Below are 17,010 nucleotides of genomic sequence, written 5' to 3' on the forward strand. Positions count from 1 at the left end.
TGGTTTTTAATGTATTCCACCACAGGTCTTCCTTACACCACTTTAAATTTCAATGAGCATCAAAGATGTACCTTAAGAGGAAGAGGAGCTTGTTGGCAGGTACATTTTCTGCTGGCAGAATATGTTCCTCAAACAATCATGTCTTATCACAACACTCACTTAAAATTTTACATCAAGCTCTATCATGGGGCCCTTTTAAAAACCCCTCATTAATTATGATTATGTAAGTACCATTAGATGTGAGACATTCCCATATTGCTCGTAGGAGTTATGATTTAATTCTGTTACAATCTACCATTTGTATAATCACTTCTGACATTTTACCTTTTGTTTTGCAAAAGATTATTGTCTGACATAGGGAATAAAAGAAAAAAAAAAAGATGATATTTTGGTTGTGATTGCAATCTGATTGAAAAGATGTTATTAATTAAATCTTGCACACAGTTATACCTGAAAACTCACTGACAGCTCTTGGGGGAACATACATTACTGGAAGACCATTGTTAGTTAGGTCTCTGAGGCAACACGGAGGCTCTAATAAAGCCCACATACATTCCTGTGAGTTAGGCTATTATTCAGCATTTGTGGGGAATAGTTCAGCTTTGGCCTTTATTAGTGACTGGCCTAGCTCAGTGTGGTCCATGACTCCAGGGACCACTATGAAGGAACATTTGCTTCAGCTCAGTAGATGAGCTTGCAAACACACAGGGAGCAGAGCTGAGAAATCACCTTCCTCACAGAACACAACACAAGGTTCTGGTTTAGTACCTAGGCTGAGCTTTGTGCCAAAAGGAGGAGGGCAAAGACATTTTACCAGAGCTGGAATTTTCATTTTCTGTTTCTCGCTCGTGTATTTTTTTGTCATCAGAAGATTACAGAGAAAATACCCCTTCACGGGATAAATAAGTAGAAATTCCTACAAAATTCCAATTGCCTATAGTGAGAGCTTTGAGCAAGTCCCTTAACTAGCAGCAAGTTTCTTTTCACAGAAGTTATAGTGGCAGTCCTCCTCATGTTAAAACTATACTATATATATACACTATATATATATACACTATATATATAAAATATATATATATATGTATATGTACTTCTGAGCAGACAGAAGGTCCACCTCACAAATGTAGAGGAGAATTTTCTTAAATTATTTTAATAAGCATTATTTTTTCAGCATTTTTATTGTAGTGCCCATATGCTTACAGGGAATAGGGAATTTCATCAAGACAGACATTCTGAAAGTTCTTACTTACCTTAGTCACACAGGAACACAGAGAATTGAATCTTCTTAATGTGCTCTTTGAGCTGGGGCTGGGGCTTCTGAGTACTCTGAAGGTAAATGTGATGTGACTAGTGATCAAATTGCTTCATAAGGAAAAGTTCCTCCCAGTCAGGGCAGCTGCTTAAAATGCAACATAAACAAACAGGGTCTGTGTCAATATTTTGACTTTGTGTAAACAATTCAAGCGGTATCACTCTGGAGTTAATGACACATAATGCTGTACAAAATGCTCTGAAAGGGTTTTAGTGAATTAATCTGCATTTGCGCTCTGGAAGAAAATTGGTCTCTGCAGTGGAAAAATGTTAACTTCAGTGCTCCTGTTAAATATGATCCTAACAATGTCTGGAGCTTCCATAAAGCATCTTGGAAAAGGGCTTCACTCCTACCAGGTAAACGGGAAAAGAATGATTTTCAGACCTTGCACTGCCTTTAATTCCTTTCACAGAGCTTCAGAAATTGGTCAGATTGATAGACTGGAATATATGATTTTGTCTGAGTAAGTATAAATGAAATATTTCTTACAACTCTTACAACATCTCCAGGCAAACACCCTTTCTCCTTTTTGCAACATCATGAGTTTGAGCTGGAAAGGACATTGATCAGTGCTTTACAACCCTGTTAATAAAACTAAGGGAAAGCAATCTGTACATAGGAGTTTATTTAGATGCCCACAAATTTTAAATCATTCCCCTTTATATCTCAGCCCACTGGATATCCTATCCAACCGAATTACCATTGGGTTTTACAATGTGATATACAAAATGAGCTGACATTATGATTTACAAACATCCTTTGAGTATCATATAAAACACAACTCTTTCCCTTATTATACAACCATCAGGGCAATGCAAATAGAATCAACACATTATTAGCTGAAAATGATGGGGCATTTTAAGAAAATAAATTTAACTTTACCACACAAACCCGTTAACTAAAACAAAACCCATTTAAAAAATGGGAATAAAGTTGTATGAATGATTAAAGTAATTTCATATTCTTTGCCACTGTCCCCTTATAAACATAATAGTACTTCATTTAAAAGACGACTAATTTTTTCACTGTATAGTCACACTTCATTCTTATTAATCAGTTTCACATTTTCTGAGGAAACTATGAAAAACTCACAAATGTAGACTTTCCAAACTGTAGCCACTATACTTATTTTTGCAATCTTTTCCATACACTCAGTGTGTTTAAAGAAATAAACAGAAAGAAAAAAACCACACAATGAGCAGAACAAAACACAACAACACGTTAAGAATGTGACATTTAAGCCGTAGATGCATCGCCATAGAAATATATTGTTGTTCTAATGCCACAAACTTTCTAGCCTCGTGAAAAAAAATAGACATTAGTTGAAGAGAATCTAAACTCTAACCTCGATATGGGGCTAGGAGTTTTACTTTATTTTTCTGTCTAAACTTAGGTACTCAACAACGCAGTAAGTTTAAAACTAAATATTTCTGAATGTCATAAAATATGAAAAGATAAAATCTGTTTCTGAGCTGTTAACTGGGTAATGGAAGTTACCAAGCAATGGAAGTTAAGGCCTCCTGTCCCGCATGTCAATGGTACAGGTGCCTCTGCACTTTGTCACTGTGGGAGCAGTAACTGAGCATGACAGACATCATTATTACTGCAAACACAAAAAAAGGAAAAACTCTGAACTCATCAATGATGCTACAAATGCAAGCAAACTCTACCCTAGTCAACTCAAATTACATCATCTTAAGGGTCTCTGTTGTATCGCTGTATAATCCAGAGGAACTATACTCAACGGAATACTGGTAATGACCAGTGATTCTTTCCTGAATATGTGTTGAATTGGCAATGGAATGTGGGTTTAGTTCCATTTCTCACTATAGGAGTCTTGCTGCTCTGCACACTTGGAGAAGAAAGTGCTTTTTCTGCCATTTCATTAAGTTCATGGCATTTAATTTTATAATTTTTCTAAGACAGACTTATTTTGACTACTTCCATTCTGTCCATACCTTTGAATGCTTTAAAATGTTGGACAGCTGTGAAATATAAGTACTATGCAATTTGACTGTACATACATACATATTTTCATAAATACATCTAACAGGGACCTTGGAACTAAGTATGTGATATCATGGGACAAAAATCACGACAGGCTGCCTTATTTGTAAAATCTAGATTCAAAGTAAGAAGAGCTGAATTCTATCAATGTTGTCAGTACACAAATTAAAACAAAAGTACAGCATTAGTTTACCCATTAAATAATTTAAACATATTTGCAAATTTCTTGACAGGAAAAGTGTGTAATTTACAACACTGAAAACTTTTAGCAACCATTGACTTCTATGCGCTGTACTGTGAGTCACCCGGACAAGGATGAGCATAGTGATCGGTCCCAAAGGCAACTCCCAAACACCTTCCTCGTTCGGAGACTTTGGTAATTGTCTGTTGTATATAAAATGCCAATGCACACGACTTCCTCTCAGGTGTTAACTCCATCAGTGTTCCTCCCTCAGCACAGTCCAGTCTGACGAGGTCAGTTGTTGCTGAGACACTCTAAATCCACCGAGCAGCAGACGTTCCCGTTCTGCACAGACAAACGAGCAGGTGTCAAGTCACAAAGAGCAAAGGGGCTGGTGGCATGCAGAGGTACACATCTACTGCCTACAAAAACCTGCCTCCATCACCCCAGGGGTCACCATTGCTCCCAGTGGTGGCTTTTTGAGGAGGCTGACTTGAACAAATAGCACTGAACCGGCCTGGACTACACAGGAACTAGAAACCTGGATGTGGTCCCCAAAACAAAATACAGCACAGCAATGGCAACAGAGATGACTGGATTTTTCTCTCATGGAAGAAAGTTAATGGAAAGAGTTTGTGGCAGGAGATCCTACCCCTGATGAAACCTAAAATCCAACACAATGCAAGCTATAAACTGCTGGTGCCAGGGCGCTGTCCTGGTGTTAAAGTGTGCTAAGACCATCCTGGCTCACCAGACTCCGAACACACATCCTGCTATTGAAACAGGATTTGACAGATAAGCTAGTCTGCTGGCTTGTAGATCTGTGACTAGCAGTCAATCACTTTAACAGTCCAGTCCCCCCTCTCATGCAGTCAGGTTCTTCTGACATAACCCTTCCTGGGATGTATGTGTGGAGATTCCTCCCTTGGCTGGGGACGCCCTCCAAGGTTATTCCTCGAGTCTGAGAGAAAGAGATCTCCCCAAAAACAACATTTTCATAATTCTGATATTAGCACAGTGGGGTCATCACTGCACAAAGCCAAGGAGACAGACTGCACTTCTGCATTAGAGGCACTGGATTAAATACATCTTGATGAGATCAGGGAACAGAAACTGTGACATTCCCTTCCTGTTACTGTTGAGGGAGTGGCTTCATCTGTGAGCTGCAGTGCCCTTTTACTTGTGGACTTGCTGGTGAAACTTTTATTAGTGTTTTTGCCTCAGCTTACCAGGTCTGTAAAACACGTGTTCATGAACATCCACATCAGGCAATTATTGAAATGTTAGTCTATTTTCATACTGAGAATGCCTGAAGGGCACTCCAACAGAATGCTGCACTGGGATATTAACATATCTGTGCTCAATGTTTTCAGCAAGGAGAGAACTGTTTTGTTTCCACTCTGCAACATGGAAAAGATGTGGGTTTTTTGTAGGCTCTCAGGTCTCATTTACTTCCCCAAGACTTTAATGTGAGCCTCCAAGGGCAGAGGGTGACTCCAATTTTGTTCAGGACATACATTTCCATGACCATTGCACCCGGCTCACCGTACCTTGCATTTGCAGGTTGTACAAGGAGATCCCACCATTGTCCATACAGCGCCGCTAAGCCTTGTGATTCCATAGCCATCTGGACAGGTTTTCCTGATGTCATAGGTGATGTTGTCAGCCAGACAGGGGTCACTGACACAGTGGGGACAGCACTCTCCTTCTGAGATGGCCGTGTACTCGCAGTTTAGACTCGGGCACAGAAGAGGCCAACAATCCACCTCTCCTTCCTATAAAAATTGAAGCAAATCTCATTGAATTTGTTGCCGTCTATGAGTTACCAAGAAACGTTTTATCCTGTTGAATGGAAAAGTTTTGTTTTGCCAAAATTGCAGCAAACTGAATGGATCAGATCTCAGTTTGGTTGATCATACAAATTCACATTTGAATACTAAGCTGAAGTTTCCTAAATATAGCAGATTATCATTAGGTTCTTTCTTGACTAAACAACAACACTGTTATCATCATAGCATGGGAACTTGAGTTCTCTGGGGATTTTGAAGACAGGGTTAAATACTAGGTTCCAATATTTTCCACAAACTATAATTTTTGCAGTGATTGCCTTGCAGACTCATGAACTCTTTCTACTTCTGGTCACATAAACACCTCTGTGGGATCACGGCAAGCATTTAAATAGAAAATTAACACTGCAGATAGATGTAGGTTAGTATGCTTGACAAGCATTGAACACCGATCTAACTCGCAGCAGACAATATTGACTCCTAAAGGAATTGCTAGAGCAATACCATTTATGTTCCACTGACTTATTTTATTATTTAGCTTTGTGAAAAAAAACACAAATGAACAACCAAAACCAAAGCAGTTTAGTAGCTAGAGATATTGAGAAGACAGAAACATCAGGTCACTTCTGCAGAGCATACTGTGTGTCTAAACTTAACTTGGGAAGGGCTTCAATAACTTGCATTATGCTACTCTGTAAACACTTCAGCTGTTGAGAACATCACACATTACACAGGACCTTACAGGTAGCACTGATTTAGAGCATCACTGTCTTACAGTTCTTTATGTTATCCCCATCATAAAATTAGGCAAAGAACTCCTAGCCACAACCTCAATACTTACTCTGTGCATTATGGATAATTATCTTGTAACAGTAACTTAGCTTTGAATGCAATTTCCTTCCTGATGCTCAGACACCTCTTGATTAGTATCATATATAACGACTACGTTATACACACAGCTATAAATGGAAAGCTGATAATTTTAATGAACTTCACTGATGCACTAATTAGTGTATCTGTGGAAAACTTAAAGCTTTAAGGAAACAATCTACAGTGTCTAACGAGAAAATAAGTGTTCTTTATTTTGCATGTTCTTCTAGTAATTTCAGTTTTCTTTAGCCTTTTTTATTTGGTTAATTTTTTTCTAACTTACAAAGTGGTACTGGCCCTTGGTGTTTCCAGCATTTGCTGAATGCGAAAAAAAAAATTAAAAAAAGGATTTCGTTTTCCATTTTGCTAAGACAGCCACACCAGCTGATGTAATTAAAAACTGAAACTTCCCCAACCAAATCCATCACATGAGAAAAAAAATCTGACAAAGTAATTTAAAGATCAGACAACCTTATAGAAGTTCTCAAAAGCAGACCAACGCTGTCATTAATATAGTGCCATGGTTTCCAAGCTTTTGTCAAGCTTTTCATTTTGCTCATTAGACCTACTTATTCAGTGGAAAGAGGAAAACTGATGGTGTAGCTTTCAGTTCTCTGGGGCTCCGTAAGCGCTTCGTCATCATCCCCAGTCCGAAAAGTAGGTGAAGGAAGAGCCATGCGCCTGCTTGCAGGTGTGTTTTGCTAAAAGTCATAATCATCATCATTAATATTATTATTATTATTATTGCTATCCAAAATGCTTTTCCCATACCAGGCAGCGGCACTGCTGGCAGCTGTAGGTCCAGTTGTCCCCACTGCGGTAGAGCTTGTGCCCGGTTTGGTCGAGGCACTGGCTGGTGACGCGGGTGTCGCACTCGGGGCAGCAGAACAGGTCAGCGCTGGGGTTCTTGCAGTCACAGGCCGTCCTCCGGCAGAAAATCCTCCCGTCCTGCGAGGACACATTGCCCTGACGTCAACCACAGAGTGCCAGACAGCAACCCAGATAAGGTCACGGGGGTACAGAGCAAAGGGCACATCTCTGGCATATCAGGAAATATTAAGTTCTTAGTGTATTCAATGATAGCACTGATAAGGGTTGGATCTTGCCTGTTGTAATATGACAAATACCAGTATTATTCCAATTTCTGTCAGTGCATGGATCCAATACTGCCTGAATCTGAGAACAGTTTGCCTGCCTCCAGCTAACTGAATTTAAAACAAGTCAGTATCTCAGAAGAAATATAGGGAAGGAATTTCATATCTCATTGGTTACATCGACAAACCATTCAAGCAGTTGTCACTCTAATACATATAACATTTATTTAGCATTACTTTGACTGAATGTACCGCTATGAAGAAAATAAGTTGAATAAAGGTAGAAAATAAGTTGAATAAAGGTGGCCCCTTTAACTTTATCAGAGTAAAATATAACAAAGTCACAGTAGCACTACTTGGTCTTTAATCTGACCTCACATCTGGACCACAGTACACCAGCTTAAAGACAAATGGACTCATCATCACCCATTATAATTCAGTTCATGTATTTCAGAGGCCCTGGATTTCACAGGCTTTCCAAAATATGATTGTGCTAAATATTTGCTTACAGCTTTGGATGGCTCATTTTGTTAAAGACCATTGAACAGAACCGTTTGAGATAAGCAGAAGAACTGCTTCTGCATGTAAAGAGAAAAGGATATATTATCTTCGCATCACAGAAAACCAAACTGATTCTAATTTTAGTTATGAAATTTGGATGGACTATCATGTTTGAAATTACACCCCTTCCTGTAGGTGGGACATCATAGAGAAATGCCACATGCAGGCTGTAAACTGAAGTCACAACTAACAGTGAGGAGATTATGGAAAAGTTCTAACATTAACTCCTTTTGCAGTCATCACTAGTTATTGGATTGCTCCTTACCCAAGCAAAGCATCCACTGCAGCCAATTTAAAGATAGAGCTGTGAGACAAAGGAAGCTATACTCTGCTCTGGATCACAACTATACAATTCCTAAAACAACTCCATTCATTTCATTGCAGTTTTTCCTATTCTCATCAGAACCTTGCTCTGAGTCTATAAAACTATATCTGATGTCAGAAGGAACCAAATTTCATTGCCAGCAAATACAAGTATACCTTTCAATTCAAGTGAATTAATTTCCTCTGATCCCTTAAAGAAGTGATTTCTAAAAAGAGTGACAGCAGCCCAGGATGGCTTTTCCACAGGCAGACAAAACAGCCATAATCACAGCATAGAATCACAGAATGGTTTGGGTTGGAATAGACCTTAAAAATCATCTTGTTCCAATGCCCCTGCCACGGGCAGAGACCCTTCCACTAGACCAGGTTGCTCAGCATGTAGCACGGGGCTTGATTGCTTATGATTTGATGTAAGGATGTGTGCTTGGCTCTTACTTTAAAGCAAAGCCAGTCTTGGCCACAATGCAACATGTACAAAATTAGCACCAGGGAGTCACAATACCCATGTCAGTCACAATACCCATGTCAGTCATTGTCACTGCTGCATTTCATCACAGTTTTGAATGGATTGGAATATTGCATGCTATTGTAAGAATAATTAAAATAAATTCTTAAGCCTAACAAGTAAAGCTGAAGAGAACACAGAATTACAGAAATGTAGAAAACATGCCAGGTTAACATGGATCTGAACTGCTTTTGCCAACTGTAGGGCACACGTTACTAGGCAGGGTTTATTCAGCGTTGTATCAAATTAGGATAAGTAGGGATTCGGTGCTAGTGGCTAGATTGCTGCTTTAGCTGTGGGAAGAGGAATAAAAAAGCTTTATTTCCTTACTCAGCAATTTGAGTAAATCATAAGGAAGAATGGCAGTGGCCCATTTCCTTAGCAACAGGTTTGGCCAGGTCCAGATGCACATCCAAAGTAAGCTTAGCGCAAGAGCTCTGTCAGGAGCACCCGCTCCAGGCATGTGGGGTTGTGCCAGGAATCCAGGAACCTTCACCATGGCAGTCTCTCTCCTCTTCTGTGCTCATTAATAATGGCTAACAATGGCCTGTCTGCTTAGATCCAATTCAGTTTCTAAGCTTTCAGGATTAGTCTTCAGATTTGCCCTTTTGGCTGCTGACAGTGCTGGTAGTTCTGCGCTTCCCTGAGCATCTTTCACATTGCCTTTACTCTCCGTATCTCAGAACACTGACAAAGCCTGATGAGTTTGCCAGAGAACTTTCGGTAATCATAATACACTGCTACTCTCTTTAGTGTCTAAGCACCTGTGTTTTGTCTACAACCTCATTAGCTCTATACCTTTCAAAAAACCTTTTTATCCCTATACTGCAGTGACATAAAGCCTCTTAGGCTACAACATGCCACGTACAACTTTTCAGCTCTCCAGTAGCCCTGAGAAATATGTAGGAAATTAAAAAATATATAGAGAAAACTTTATTTTCTTTAGGTGAGTAACAACATATTAATAAATCTCATTACTATCTCTTCCTCCCCACCTTCCTCCCTGCATCAGTTCTACATGTTTCAAAAGCATTAGCGATATGAACTTTGTTCTTATCAAAGGTAGAACTGACACATACATGTTAAGGGTGACTCAAGTTTCCACAGGGTCCCAGATCCAGTCTGGAGAGAAATCAGACCCTTCCAAAACCAAACCAGCAAACGGTTCTCATCCTCAGGAACACACATCAGCTCGGCACATCCCCCTGCTCCCAGTGCTGTGTGCATCTCCCAGGCTTTTTTTCACACAGGGTTGTCTTAATCAGAGGACAGGCTCAAAAGCCCAGATATAGCCAGAGTTTACAGCCAGGCTTGGCTTTTTTCATGGCAGAGCGCAACAGCTCCCCCTCCCCTTCAAATTTCTACCAGTTTTAAATTTGATGGCCTGTTAAATCCACAAGAATTTGGGAAGATGCCTATACAAGACACAGCAAATATACTTAAGGTACGAGGTTAATTTATAGTTTTGAGAATTTCTGATTTTGTAAACTTGATATACACTCAGACGAACTAGGATGTTTTGAGGAAACTGGGTCCTGTGAAACACTGAAATACCCTGTGCTTCAATAATGACACTTTGCTTCATTATATACCTGAAACAATATAATATCTTATCTTCCATAGTATCCTACTTCACAAATAACTTTGAAGTTCATTAAGTAAGGTTATGTAAGGTATTTAATTTCCTTTACATCCATTATAAGTTAAACTATTTTCAAGATAGTATCTATGTGTTTCAGCCAATGCACAAAATATATCCACCTGACCTTTCCTAGAGTAACTATAGCAAAAGAAAAGCCCATTTTATTTTAAAACTGAAATGCTGATTTGTCTCCCGGATAAAACAAGTAAGTAGGATCATTTTAAAGTTCAAGTAAGTAGTATAAGGAAGGGTTTAGTTACCCTCTACTCTTTTCCTCACTGCAAACTGAGCAGGATGCAAAAGATCAAGCAGGGCCAGGTCTCTGTGCAATTGCATGAAAAGGATAGGCTTGAGAAGTAGCCTGGTGTATTGGTAGCTATCACTTCCAATGTATAAAAATACATTTTAATAAACACCGAGTGAAGACTTTACAGTCTGCCTGAGATGTGACAGAGGAGGAGCTCTCCCTCTTTTCCCTCTTGAAACAGGCAGCTACTGGAACAAAATTAAATGCAAGTGGTAATTCCCAAGATAAAAACTGAAGAAGATACAAAGGAAGAGTCATAGCAACAAACAGTGTCAGGCTTAGTTTAGACTATCTATGTACTAGTTAATCATGTGTACATTTTCACACACCGATAAGAGCATTCAACATAAGAAACACGTGCAATGGCAAATAAAACAAATTACAAACAATCTGAAATGGGAATACTAATAGTTATAATTCTGCAAAGGCAGACCAGATGTCTTCACATATATTAAACTGTTTATTCTGTTGACTGGAAATCCTTTCATAAGCCTGCCAGTTCCCCAAGATTACCATAAAAGCTTGATATATATTCAGTAGAGTTGTACACTTCAGCTTCTGAAAGGAGGAGTTTTAGGGAGCTTGAGGCTACTTGAAGCAAAAAATATAGCAACTAACAAGAACATATTCCCTACTGAGCCCAATCCAGCAGTGTACTTTCCAGGTTCTGTTCATCTGAAGTCTTTATTTTCCCTTCTGCTACACCATTGCAAAACAGAAATGATGAGGCTTTCAGCTTCTTGCAACTTCGAAATACCTCTTCCCCTTTGTCCCCCTTCAAACCCTCTCATGCTTCTCTGGCTTCTAAGCATTGAGACATGGAGACTGAGAGACCAAATCCCATGCTCCATCTTCAGCTTTTCACAGTGGCCAAAATCTAATTTTACTTGCTCTGATGCAGGAGCCTGCAGTGCTCTGCCTATGGACAGCTTTACCCATGCTATGAATGAAACAGGTCAAAGGGGCCATAAAAGACCAACCAGTTCTCAGATTTGGGCATTCTTAAAATTCTTCTGATTTCAATGACAGCATTCCTCTGTTAACTGGTGAAAACCAAGAAAGCAGAGCCAAATGTTCTTCTAACCATAGTCAGAAAAAAAACATGATAATTTCCATGGAAAAAAACCCCACAAACCAAACCAAACCAAAAAACACACTCTCCCTCCTCCCCCTGATCCAAGTCTTAACTCTAAGGTAGATCTACTGATACCAGACCTGGCTTCTCCAAAGGTGCAGAGGGAGCTGCACTGCTCAAATGGGAGAGCTGCCAACACAGCCAAGCTGGGATGAGGAGGAAAAAGCTGGCCTTTGCCCTTCTTCACTTGAGGAAATTAAGTGCCTGCTGCTGGGTCCTCTAACCTTTGACTCATGCTCAGACCTGTCTTCTCACACAGCTAATTCACATGTATTCCAAGGAAAGGGAAATAGTACCAACAGGAAGTTGGCTGACTGCAGTACTGAGAGATGCATATCCTCATCAAAGAGAAATTAAAACCAGTTTTCAGCACTTCCAGTAAGTGTGCTGGAACATTGTGTTAAAGGGTAATGCAAGACCCTCTTCAAGGCACACTCTGAGATGCTCTGGCCTACAGACACAGTAGAAGTTCAGCAGGATTAGCCATTATTCAGCTACGTATATATTCACAAAATAAGAAAAGAAATGCCTTCCCAGAAGAATATCCCCATCCCAGCTTCAATGCCCACAGCAGAGCTTACCTTTTGCCTCAGTGCCTTAGGCTTAGGCAAATATTTTTGCCAACACCAGTAGCATTGCAATATTGGGTTCCTGACATGAGCCCAAAGAATTAAAGGACTCCTGAAGCCCAGACCAACTGGATCTCACCTTGCAGGAACAAACGGAGCATCTGTCCTCTCTCAGGATCCACACCTGCCCGTTCCGCTTGAAGCCTCCTTCGTGAGGACAGTCTCCAGTGCAAGATGGTCCGGAAGGACAAAGGCAATCAAACCCTCCTGCCAGGTTCACACAGGCTGAATCGTTCCAACAGGTGTGGGTCTTCAAGGCACACTCATCAATATCTGCAAAACAGCAGATTTATAAAGCTTTGGACACTTTTCTCACGTGGCAAGTTTTATTTCTGCATTAAGTAATCATTGCTATTCTGTCTTGCTGGTGGATGAGGGGTTATACCTTTCATATTTACTTGCCAGACGTTAAACACTGATGTTTTTTAGGTTATTCTTCAGCATTTATTTTTATTCCACCAAGAATTCTTAAACTATCTCCATCAGGCTTAATTATAAATACTGAGTCTGACATACTTGGTGGAACCATATGTCAGAGACAAACTCGAACCTTCAGACAAGAGTGTATACTGATTTTCCAGTGACTAGTAACTACTGATCATTCAGAGTGACCTTTCGTCAACTAGACCACTCTGTTCTGGATTTTACATCAAAATAGAGGTGCACTACTCTTGATAAGTTCCTAGCATGAACAACATTTCCCATAATAAAAGCAGTCAGTTGCATCCTTTTCCCATTGCTAGAAGTATAAGTGAACTGGGGGGGGGGGGAGAAAAAAAAAAAAAGAAATCAGATGCACCTGATACAGAAAAAAAAGTCTTAAAGCTATGCAGTATGATTTTGCAATGACACAAAGAATAGGTGACAAGATAAAATCATTATACACCAGAGAAAAGAGAATTACAGTATTCCATTAAAATTGCTCTTGGGGGGTAAAATATAATTATGCAATATGAATTTATCTGGGGAGTTCATGCAGTGTTCTTTTTCTCACAGTGAAAGCTATGAGATTTTGCAGCACATTGTTAAAAACAGGTATTTATTTCAGAAAATAACTTTGGACTTTTCTTAAACAATATATTGACAGATTGTCCAGATAAAATACCAGTAAACTACTAGATCTCTTTTGTCCCAACATAAACAATGAAAACTGTTAAGCAACAGTGGAAAGAAGGCTGAGGAGGAAAATCCTTTAGATGTATGTGATAGTTTTTGTCATGAAAATTCCAGAATAGTATTAGATGCAATCAGAAATTAAAAGGAAGAACCATCACACTTACCATTTAAAATGACCTTAATGCTAGTGTGAAATTTAGAACTGTTCAATATTACCCAACAGGACTTTCAATTCCTCTTTAAAATAACACATTTCAAAATTCAAGAGAATTTATAAAGAAAAGTTACCTAAAGTTTAATTTAGGTTGGATGGGATGGCTAGTTGCCCTACTTTTTGGACAAGTGCCATGGGTTCATGAGTCATCTCCTCAAAATGTCATCTCTTAAAAAGACTTTAACAATTCTCTCCATCAGAGAAGGACACTCTCTAACAATCAATTCACTAAATTCAGTCTGATCAGGTTAGTACAGTAGCTGATTTCAATTCATAAATAGTCCAGGAGCAAGTGGAAATGTGGCTGTGCCCTCAGATTTGACTAAATGCACGACAAAGTGGAAGCTCTGGGCCACCAGAGCTGTTCCTCTTTGTGCTTCTGGACTCAAAGGGAAGCTGGAGGCAATTCCACTGCAGAAGGGCTTTGCTCCTGCACTAACCTGTGGGCCAGTCCTTTGTTAGAAATGTTCCCAGTGGCCTGAAAGCATGATTCAATTGCTCGTCATTTAGACTTGCCTAAAAATGGAATATTTTGCTGTCCTGACTGTCTTAATTGCCAGAAGAGAATATTATTGCCCTAATGCATAGCTTAACCCTTACTTGGTACTTGAAATATCCACAATCAGTGGTGTAAAAGGTACAGGACTAAGAGAATTAAAATTTGTAGTTCATTGTTTAACAAGTGCCAGAATATCACAGGATGTAACAACCATGACGACTGACATGAAGAGAGCTATAAATGAACTGGTATCTAATGAATTATATCCAAATAGTTACTGTAAAACTTAAAACATTCTTAAAGATATCCCATTTTCCTTTCAATAGACTTTGACTTGTGGTTTTTGTTGAAAACAAAGGTATAAATGAAGCATTCACTCTGCCTTTGGTGGTTTCACCAAGCATCATCAATATTGTCTTCCCCATCACATTAAGAGCTCCTTGAATATAATCTATATAGGATGCAGAAGAATCACAGTACAGATTAGAAGGGTAGCTTTCACAGTTCAAAACTAAAAGGATTTCACAGATGAATATAAAGCCATATTGCCTACAGAGTTGCATTTAATTGCTTTACTTATGACACTGAAATCTAATTCTGTTTCCATGTAATTTAACAGATTTATGGAAAGCCAGATGTTAGCAATTATAGAAACTAACATTATTCATGTTCTCAGTAGTACAGACCTGTTCACATTGCACAAAGCCAACTTAATCTCTTATACATATGCAAAAGGGAAGAACACCCTATTTACGTCCTGCTACCGCTGTTCTCCGTTTAGCACACATAAAAAGGATGTCCCCATTAAGAGCAGCCCAAATTGGTAAATGTAAGATTCTTGACAAAAAAGCCAATCAACCAAAGCATGAACATAAATTCCTAATTGCTACTCAGTTTGCTCATTTTTTTTCGTTCTTTATGCAAATGATGGTTTCTTATTATTTTACGGCATTTATTATTTAAAAGTTTTAGTCATTAATCAGATAGAAAAGGCTTGGACACTGCACTCATTTTCAGCTGAACTTTTAATAGAACTAATTTTCTGAGAACATCCCTTTGGCAGTTTTTCTTCTTGTCACTGACTGCATTTCTTAAAGTCAGAACAAACAGCCAACGTTCCCAGAAAATTGAGGAAAAAAAGCTGTAAGTGTGACATGTTTTGCTCCTGTCACTCCTTCAGCCTCAAACCAGACGGGGGGATGGGGAAGGAAAAAAACCCAGACAAATGCTCCCACATTGTCAGCTCTCAGTTAGCTTAAGAAAATATTTCAGTTTAATGGAGTTCAAATGGACTTGCTCATATTGATGCAAGATCAGCATGTACGTGGCTATGCAAAGTACAGAAGAAAATATTCATTTTTAATGTGAAATTTGTCTTAGGAAGTAGAATCAATGTGTCTATTTAGGTGTGGAAAAATCAGTCTGGTTTAAAAATTATGAACATGTCCAAAACAATTGGATTTTATTACAAGACTTTTGCATACGGATTGTTTTTATATTATTTAAGTCCTTGCTTGGCTCAAATTCCCCACACTTCCCTCAGGTTTCGTTTGCTTTCCCACATCTGCTCTCAGAAGATGAAGGCTCAAAACTGGAACATTTAATGACAGGCAAGGCAAAACCTGTACATAAATCTCATTTCCCATTATAACAACACAAAGTAGGAAGGAAATAAATTATTAATTTATAGATCAAGTAACTTAAAAGAACACTGGAAATAGCAAGGAGAGTCCATATTCTTTCCCTATATATATAGGACCAAAAAAAGGTCTGTTTTTATGTTTACGGGGATTAGTTCTTCCATGTATCCTGTCAACCTATGAAAACAATCTCATTTTCACACCTGGAATAGGACTTTGCAAACTTATTCATTCTATTGAAATTTTCTGTAGCACAAACTACTAATTAACACAAATGAAAGTGGCAGAACTTCACTTCCCCCCTCCACACAGTTCCTTTCCAAGGAAAAGTGTGGCTACAGTTGAAACAACCATATTGACCAGAAACTTGCTTGCACTGCAAAGCCTTATGCTATTTTCTATCAACAAAGTATAGCCAATAGCAAAGGGATTGCTGCCAAGACACGCCAACTATCATATCACTGATCAAGATCTTCACTCTTCAAACACTCCAGTCTATGCTTCTATAAACAAACATACAGCCATAAGTACCTGATCATACGTGTTTTAGCCACCAGTCACATTTTGTGGGTGAGAAAAGAAAGAAAACGGACCACCCAAGACGTGCTCGTTTCCAAAATACTCTCAAAGTGCATAGAGAGCTTGGTAATGTGGGCAGACAAGAAAACAGAATCAAAATGGAAGCAAATAATCCCTCGAGATGCAATTTTCTTTTCCATCCTTTTTGGCTGTAATGAGAAGTAATTTGCCTCAGATATTATGAGAGGTCCCATGGCCACTGCACTTGAATAGGGTAGAAGACAAGCATGACTGTACATATCAACACAAGTTCATTAACTTGGTTTCACTGAAATTTTAAACCAATCCCTCGCTACTTCATTTCTTAGTTTTCAAGGCTATTCAGGTTTTAATGGTAAAACTTTTCCATAGCACCTTAATAAATTCTGTGCAAGCAAGCCATGCAGTGTGGTGCTCTGTATTATCATGATAAGCTGATGCAGAAGAAAGAACCCTACTAATGTGCTAATTTTAACTGTTATGGTACATTAAACCATTACAGTATATTGTTAACGTGAAAAATGTATGCTGGGCTCCCAAACCAATGTATGTACAACTTAGCTAAACACTGTTTTGACAAATCGTTTTTCACAGGCAACTTGTCACTTAATGATTTTTGCCTCCTTTCT

General features: G+C 38.9%; 1 protein-coding gene across 4 annotated transcripts in view; it reads right to left on the reverse strand.

The window, feature by feature from the left end:
• Positions 1-1,920: 1,920 nt before the first annotated feature.
• The window catches only part of NELL1 (neural EGFL like 1), a 283,038-nt gene continuing 267,948 nt past the window's right edge, over positions 1,921-17,010 (reverse strand). For all 4 annotated transcript variants that reach the window (XM_027696334.1, XM_027696335.1, XM_027696333.1 and 1 more), the window contains 4 exons: positions 12,434-12,627; positions 6,929-7,105; positions 5,051-5,275; positions 1,921-3,845 (listed from right to left, as the gene is read on the reverse strand). In XM_027696334.1, the coding sequence (XP_027552135.1) occupies positions 3,795-3,845; positions 5,051-5,275; positions 6,929-7,105; positions 12,434-12,627 (647 nt within the window). In that variant the 3' untranslated portion in view covers positions 1,921-3,794. The remainder of the gene's footprint in view (positions 3,846-5,050; positions 5,276-6,928; positions 7,106-12,433; positions 12,628-17,010) is intronic.

This window comes from Neopelma chrysocephalum, unplaced genomic scaffold, assembly GCF_003984885.1.
Source record: "Neopelma chrysocephalum unplaced genomic scaffold, ASM398488v2 Primary Assembly neopelma1_106b, whole genome shotgun sequence".
Classification (NCBI taxonomy): domain Eukaryota; kingdom Metazoa; phylum Chordata; class Aves; order Passeriformes; family Pipridae; genus Neopelma; species Neopelma chrysocephalum.